This window comes from Malurus melanocephalus, unplaced genomic scaffold, assembly GCF_030028575.1.
Source record: "Malurus melanocephalus ecotype Western Australia unplaced genomic scaffold, MMel_1.1 scaffold_636, whole genome shotgun sequence".
Taxonomy (NCBI): domain Eukaryota; kingdom Metazoa; phylum Chordata; class Aves; order Passeriformes; family Maluridae; genus Malurus; species Malurus melanocephalus.
The window spans coordinates 315153-323606 of NW_026623868.1; the positions used below are offsets into that span (position 1 = coordinate 315153).

The 8454-nt window shown below is 41.6% G+C and overlaps 1 protein-coding gene across 1 annotated transcript in view; it reads right to left on the reverse strand.

The window, feature by feature from the left end:
* Positions 1–157: 157 nt before the first annotated feature.
* The window catches only part of CPLX4 (complexin 4), a 13089-nt gene continuing 4792 nt past the window's right edge, over positions 158–8454 (reverse strand). The window contains exons 2-3 of the mRNA XM_057383471.1: positions 6700–6787; positions 158–1431 (exon numbers count right to left, since the gene is read on the reverse strand). Of these exons, the coding sequence (XP_057239454.1) occupies positions 1204–1431; positions 6700–6787 (316 nt within the window). The 3' untranslated portion in view covers positions 158–1203. The remainder of the gene's footprint in view (positions 1432–6699; positions 6788–8454) is intronic.

Consider the following 8454-nt stretch of genomic DNA (forward strand, 5'->3'; position numbering starts at 1 on the left):
GAAATAGAATAAATAGAAAAGAAAGAGAAAAGAAAGAGAAAAGACAGAGAGAAGGAAAAAAACAAGCAAGGAAGGAAAGAAGGAAAAGAGAAAGAAAGGAGACAAACTTAGTGCACTTGTTAATTTAAAATTAGTATTTTTACTTGATTAGGTGGAGACAGGAAGAGAGAGAGACTTATAAACCTGGAGGAAAGTGCTACACGTATTTACTTCCAAATTTAATTCTTGGGCTAGCTATTGGAGAACTTAAGAAGTCTTTCATTTTCCTGATTTCCCTGGGAATAGCAGCCTCCCTGTCCCGCAGCCTCAGTCAGATTTAGCATTAGTGGAAGCTGTGCTTTTCCTCGAGCTTCAGGTGCCCTACCCTGGCATAACCTTTCATGATTAGCCTTCGATGGAGATAACTCCCAGAATCAACACGGGGAGCTTGTTTTGGCTTATACGAGTTATGTGGTGGTACCCCAAGCCCCAGGATTTGGCACACAGAGCAGCCGAGCAGCGGGTCTCTGCTCTCCCTTGATGTGTGAAGTGTCTTTGAGAGGCTGGGAAATGAAAGCACCCTGGAGAAGCCTGCACTGCTCCAGAGCAGGACTCACTGAGAGCCACCAAGCATTGCTTTCCTGCACTCAGTTCTGTATATGACAACATTTCTGACCCAAGCTGTTGAGTTATGTGCTTCACTTTTTGCCATTTGCTACTCTTTGTACAAAGATGAAAAAAAAGAATCAAGTTTTTGCAGCAAATGTCAATATTTGAACACTGTTTGCTTCAAGATGTTTGAAACAGACATGCTTTTATAAGAAATGTACGTTTATTTTTGAAAGTAGGATTAAATGAGTGGTTACCTCTGTGTGATGTATCAGAAGTACAATTTTGTTAAACCAGACACATTTAATATCATTTTAATCACTTGGAGAAAATTGAGAAAGGCACATTTTTTCCCCAACATGAACTTATTTAGATCCATTTTTACTCTGGGGAAAAATGTTATGCTCAAAACTGAGGATCAGTTCTAACTTCTTCCTAGGCAGTCCAAGCATGTAAATTTTCACTCTCCCCTCACGGTTTTAAGTCTCTCTCTCGTCCCTTTTCTATATTTACACCGAATACTAATAGAGYTGCGTGCATCCCTCTGCCTGCTCTCCCTCTGCAGCCTCAGCGAGACAAGACTGAAGTTAGAGCCCTTGGGTAGTGGTGGCTCTTCTACATCATGGARCATTTCTGCTCAGCTGCCTGTTTCATTTCAGTGAAGGTGGCTTGTGCCTTTTCTTTGATGGCATCCATGTCCATATTCTGGATGTTCTGCAGCTGGCCCAGGATAGAGTCCTTGTCCTCTTCCTCCTCCTGATCTTCTGCCACCATCTTCTGAAGGTCTTCTGGCAATCCCACATCATCTCCAGCCATTTGTATTTGATTCTCGTCCAATTCACTCTAAAGCAGAAAACAAAAACAGCAGATGAGAGTATTTCGACTCTCCCAGGATCTACCAATGAACCTCTTCTTTTGTTCATTTGTTTGGTTTTTTTTTTAGGGAGAACTGAAATAGATGCATAGAGTTTTCAGTAAAAACTTTTGGGTGCAACTTGTGAATTCAGGGGCTCGATCAGCCTCCATGCAAGTTCTAAGATTTTCCAGGCAACGTCAATTATATTTCATTGAATGGCTTCAGCACTGTCAGAACTGAAGCCCGCAGTGTCACTCACCGTTTTAGAAATCTTTGATATGCAGATAGTGGAGGAATTCCATTCAAGGTATTTGTATCCCCCCCAAACCATGCTGCAGGACACTGCCGAGCCTGTCAGCTGCTGTGCTGTGCCTGTCAGCTGCTGGTCAATGAAGCAACAGCTCTAGAAAAGTTGTGCGGCCACCATTTCCCCATTCAATTGTTGGGGATATTTTTAGGGATCAGCACTAAACTGAGATCTTCTGCAGGAAAGATACATTAAACTTTGGAATGAATTACTGGCAAAAGAGTCCCCCATATTTGAAATCTGTCTAGGTCTTTGGTTGGCCTCTCTTGAGGTGTGATGAAGAGCAGGAGCTGCCTAGAACATAAACAGAGCAGTCTTGCAGCGCTGGTAAATGGGGTAATAGAAGGACGTGGACATCAAAAGAGAAAATGGAGGCCGGGTGTGAGTCTGAGAAAGCCAAAGGAGACAGGAGAAGGAAACTGGCTAAGCAGTTAAAAGGACTGAGATGCAGTAAGCATTGCACACACTTGCTTCCTGCCTGCCTCCTGAAACACTCCATCAGTGGGGCTATGTCAATTTATCAAACAATGGTGATTTTGTTCACATTTTATGGTAGATTCTGATGGATCCGGAGCTCAGAAGAACAGGATATTTTGACACAGTTCACACATCAAAGATAACCATTAATGCCTCGTTACATCTCCAAAATGAAGCATGACAGCAGCAAAGGCCTGATATGAATAAGCAGCAATGCTATCAGCAGGAGGTGTTTTTGAGGGTGAGAGGTCTGGGGTTTGCATGAATGAAAGAACAGATGAATGGAAGGACATATATGAGCAATGTCTGCGTTTTTCCAGGCCTTAGCAAGGACAGGCAGACTGGGGGTGGTCAACTGCATAACCACTATATACTGTTCCATATTTGCATGCTTTATGTTTGCAAGAATTGTACTTCCCTTTACTGTGACTTCCCCCTATATCGCCTATGAAACTATGGAGAACTCTATCAGGATTGTTACTATGATGTGGATAAAATGGGTGAGGACATTTCCTTTTTGGGTAAGGGTTGTTGCTCTCAGGTCTGTGGGAGCCAGAAATAATATCCTAATCAGAAGAAGTATTCTTTATTGATTGTGTAGCAGAAAAAAAATGTGTTAAGCTTTTATTTAGCAACTGATGGCTATCATAGGAGTTAGCCCTTTGGAAATCCTCACCAGTGTCAGCAGAAGATGATAAAAAAGACACCATGTTAATTACTGAAAAAATGCCCCTAATCAGACAATCACACATGTTCTTTTCTGTAGAACTATTTCTCATTTAAAGCATCATCAGTGCACGCTACTGTAATGATTCACTTCTTTGGCAATGTGAACAATTGTCTGGCCCGTTCTTGCACCAAAGCATACTATCCTATTGAAGTCTGAGATGTGATGTGCAACAGTCTGGGGATTCAAAGTGTTCCCTGACCAGAGAAGAATAGATTCAGATATAGTCTAAAGCAGTACAGTTCTGCCCAAGCCACTTCTCTCTACCCACTTGTCATTTAGCTTGTCCTTCAATAGACCTAGAATGAGCTTCAACAGGGTGGGGTTGTTCAACAAGAAGCAAAGAAGCACATGAGACATATATGGCCTCTTCTCATCCTTCTAAAATTTGACAGATTTGATGTTTGTTTACTTTGATTTGAAATGAAAAAGTGAACACAGAAGCAACATCTATTCTAAATTAAACACGCCTGGCACTGGTCTCTTGCCCCAAGGCCAGCTGGCCTGGAAAAACCCACTGAGATGCTATTGAACTCTGTCACCCTCCCAAACAGGGTGGTCCTATCTAACTGCCGACTGGGAATGCCTGTCCTAACTCCCAAACTGGCCCTGGGAACTGCTTGGGAGAATGCCCAGGCCAAAACTGGGTCAGACATTATTCTGACAATTCAACAGCATAGGTGATAGTGTCCTAGTGCGTGGTAGTATTTTTTGACCCTGATTATGCATCCGATGTAGTCAGTCTCAGATCTGTTTTGCTACAGGTGCAATATGAAACACAGTTCTTTACACATACGTGATACAGGGGTAGGTCCGAGCAGAAAACGGTCTAAATATCTGCATTGTTATGATTTGATGTTAAAGTCCTCTGCCCAAATTAAGGTGCAAAGGTGCTAGTTCAACAATACCAACATTAAGTGTACACAGAAATGAGACAAAATTAGAGAGGGATCGAGAAGGATTGAGATTGTGCAAGCAGGAGATCGTTGCCATCTGATATCGCAGGGGAAATCCTTTCTCTAGCTCCCACAAGTAAAGGGTAAGATTTAATATTAGACAGCTCCGTGCCCACCTGATGGGAAGAGAAATTTCTCCCTCGGGGAGAGACAGCTTGTTCCGCTGCAGAGAGAACAATCAAAGTTTAGTGTTGCTTGTTAAAYGGCACTTTCGGATCTCTAACCAATGATGTTAAAGTCCTCTCTCCAAATTAAGGAAGAAAGGAGACCAAATGCTGATTCAACATCGCTTATATGAAGTCTGCTTGTAAACAAAAAAGATCAAAGCTTGCAGACTAATCCTCAGGGGAACCAAACCATTTTCCAGCATCGCTGTGTGATGTACTGCTTTCCTTATGCCTAACTTATCCTGTCATAACATTTACCTATGCTGATGTGCAGAGATCCTTATGTAGCTGATTCCAGACCTGATCCTGTGATTCATCACCTATAATGCACCAGTTACATGCAAAATCAGAGTTCACCTTGCCTGGACCTGCAGGTGGGATTTTTGATTAGCAACACAGCAGCCCCACTGTCCTGATGCCACCCGAGGGCTGCAGGTACCTCACGAGTAGTTATGAGGAGCCACAGGTTGGAACCAGCCGCTTCCTCCCCAGAAACACCTCAGAGGTTCCAGAGATCACAACTTGGAGCACAGAGAGAGTGAGCGGGGACCAGGCCCTTCTGACATCTGCACTGGGACTCTGTTTTTCCATAGCTTACCATTAACACACACCCCTGTGTTCAGCCCTTGCAGAAATTCATCGATTACTGAATCCCAGTTCAGGAAAAAGGCAGCAAGTGGATAAGAGAGTTTGGTGAGTTTTTTAAAGAAAATATAATTATTAAAATATTAATGTATGTATTTATATAGTATTTTAATTTTTTTTTTTGTATGAACATGATGCATTGAGTACTCCAAAGATGAAAAGGTTGTCCATAGATCAAAATGTCTCATGGCTAAAAACATCTTTCTGATGACAAACCTAAGTTGACAACTCTGTTAATAGGATTAGGTTCATTAAGGGTCTACTTTCTCTTATAAATCTGGCCCAGACAGGATGGAGCTTTAGATTTTACACTGCAAAAGGAGCTCTGCTTAGTTCTGAATTTCACGCTTTCATTTACAGTGTTTGCTAGTGTTTGATACTGGTAATATTCAGCATTTCTAGCCCACACTAGCCTACCCAAAATTACTTTCAATTCTCGAAGTAATTAATGCATCATTACAAGTCTCAGAGCATTTTGCTGCCAGAATGTTGTACCACAGCACTGAATTTCTTTTCAGGGACATATAGAACCAAGAAATGCTACATAGGGAGAAACAAATGCAGAAAAGCTAATCCTGCAATATTCTTTGCTGGCTTAGGGCTACTCCTGCTTGGAGGCAAGTACCGTTACTACTGAAATCTGCCCCCAAAGAGCATTTACTACATGTCAAAGCCAAGGTCTGCTGGAGATGGGTCAGATCATCAGTGCACACTTGTGTGTCTAGGAGGTGGTCAGCCAAAGGGGACTGGAGACCTGGGCACTAGAAAAGCACTTCAGATGGGAGAATTTCAAAATCACACAGAGACAGCCAGCTCTACTGATGTTCAGTTGGGAACTGGGTGCTGAAGCATCTTGGAGCTTTCCAAACCAGCCCTTTTTGGAGCTGAAAGCTGTGGCCAAGATGCTGGGTAAATGCTGCTCAGGAGCTGTCTCAGCATATGCTTCGAAAAGGAAAGCAAAGCCTAATGATATTTTACTACTCAGCTGCTAATTAAAATGCTGGTGTTTAGAGACTTAGGCCTCCAATCCAATCAATCGCTTAAAATCTTGGACTTAATTTTTTTGCATAATTAATCTTTCTGTAATTAAACTCACCCTCAGGGTATGTTTTCCAGGAGAGCTAGAGCACCAGGAGAACCGGGATCTTAGGGGTGGAATATATCTTACCTGACTTCAGCTGTCACCTGCCCTCCCTCTACAAGAGGCACAGCCACTGGGAGGTGACCCAACTCCCCCTTAAATGCTCATTTGAAAGCTTGGCTAGATGAGGCTCCAAGTTCTGGTCTCTTTCGGTCGATGATGAGTCCCTAAATGACTTGCTTGGATTAAATATTGCAATTTTTAGCAGTTAAATGTACAGCAGATGGATGCTTTACCTTCCTCCACTTTAATTAATTGAAAAGCACTGGAAAGTACTGATCAGGAAACATGTGGTAACGACTCAGAGCTGACAGGGGAGTAATATAAATAAATTCTCCAGTTGCTGAGAACCACCGCACATTTCCTTGAGGGCTATAAATAAAATACACCAACATCTTTCCCAGTAGTGAGTTCAGAGCAAATGCATGATCCAAACCCTGGGAGAGAGTGCTGTGTCCCGTATTACCTCTCTCCTGCCCGTGGCAGAAGCTTACAAAACAACACAGCAACTTTTCTAGGCACAGAAGCCCAGGTTACTTTCTCTGTGCTGGAGTTGATAGTGCAATCCCCTGAGTGGGCTATCCTTGTTTTTATGTCAAGAAAAAGCTGTCAGTCTTACTGTGCTTCCTGTCACAATCCAGAAGCGACGGTAGCTACTGCCTGGTTTTAAGAAGCCTCCAGATTTCTCTGTCACTTGAAGCTTTTGCTTTCAATATTTTGGTTTTCCTGGGAATGTTTGACAGTGCCAGGATCACTAAAGAAAAAGGAGTGGACAGCTTAAAATTGGTTTAAAACTGGCTTCTGGACCAGATGAGCTCATGAGCTACAAGCTTACCTTGGGGAGTCTGTACTTTTCTCTCAGGTGAACCCTCAGGACGGCTCGCTCTGCTTTTTTCTGTGCAAATGCTGCATCTCTTTCCATCCTGGAAATCAGAACAAATGTTCCTTCAAGATACTAATAAATCTTTTGCCTTAACCCAGTTGCTTGGCTGCAAAAAGCTACACACAGGACTTATTCCCCAAGAGAAAYAACTTGTCCAAAGGCACAAAAGGAGCAATGCCAATAAAGTGATGTGAAGGGGCCACACTTCCTGTGCCCGTCATCTGTGAATTTTTCTGGTCTTTCTCTGTCCACTCATTGCTTCACAATGGCAATGAATTCCAAAGCTTCCCAGTATGGAAAAGCACTGACTTCATCTGTGATTTTATAAAATGTTGTAATTAGATTTAAGAACTGGCCTGCACAATTTTTTTGTTAGATTACTTATGCATTTATTTGCAAGACGCCTATCCTCAAAGACTTTTGGTAACATTTGATAGCACTCACCTTTCCCCCTCTGCTTTTAATGTCTTTTTTTTCCCAGTAGCATTTTCACAGAAATTYTATCGCAAAATTGATCTTGTTTCAGTACAGGTATTCTGTCACATAAAAGCTATTTGCAAAATGAAATACTAATTTTCCATTGCTTCCACATTGAGTTTTTTGGATTTCTCTTTCTCTAAAATCAAAACCCCTACAAAGAACCTAAAATCTGAGAAGAACCCAAAGCCTGGTCGGTTACAGGTTCAAAACTGCCTGAGCACTGCTTCAGCAAGGCACATTTACTTTTTTCTCCACTCCCGCAGAGCTGAACACTGCAAAATCCAGGGAGCCCTGAACTAGGAACATGCTCTGCCCRTGCTAGAGATTTCTGACATTTAATCGTATCTCATCCTGAGATGATTTTTTCTGTTAGAGTTTCTTTCGGGGTTATGCCTGCCCTGCTTCCTCAGTACAGCTCAGCATGGCAAGGACACACGTCCCACTTAAAAACATTAGAGAAAAAGTRTGTTGCTTCTAAGTCTCCATAAAGCATCTTCGCACCAGCAGGGGTTATTTCTCTTTTAAATATCCCTTGACAAAAGGCAAAGCAAAACGTGTGCTTTTTTTTTTTTTTTTCCAAACCAAATGACACCTCTTCAGGGTTTCCTGATAGAAATGTCTGATGCTAAATACAGACCTGGATACCTCAAATTCCATCAGTCATTAACCTGTCACCAATAATCATCTTACAAGAAGGATTTACACAACCATTATGTAATTGACCATTAGAGGAACAGATGCATTTGAGATTTAAAAGTCAATCGTTTTATTTATAATTATGCATGGTTTGAACCCCTACATGCCCAGTCCTCCATTTTACTTGTTTGCATATTTAAATACAGCAAGTGATAAAGACTGTCTACAGACAACATTGAGACTTAATAAATTTTAAAATTCTGCTTTATTTAGTAGATTTTAGGGGAAAAAACAAACAAACAAACAAAAAAAAAAGTTGTCCTAAACCTCTGCTCAAGATAAATGAGCATTTACTATAGCATTCAGTACTTTTTCATGACTGCCAAAATTAAATGTGGACAACAAAATATTACAAATCGAAAGCCTACTCCACATGGAACTCTAGAACAAACCATATACATTTTAGAATTAAATCCTGCACTACAAACAGCTTGGGGATTTTTTTTAGATAAAGTAACATCACCAAGCAATGAGTCCAGCATATCAAGCTGTGGAGATAGCAGGAAAGCACCAGAGAGTTGCAGGATGGGG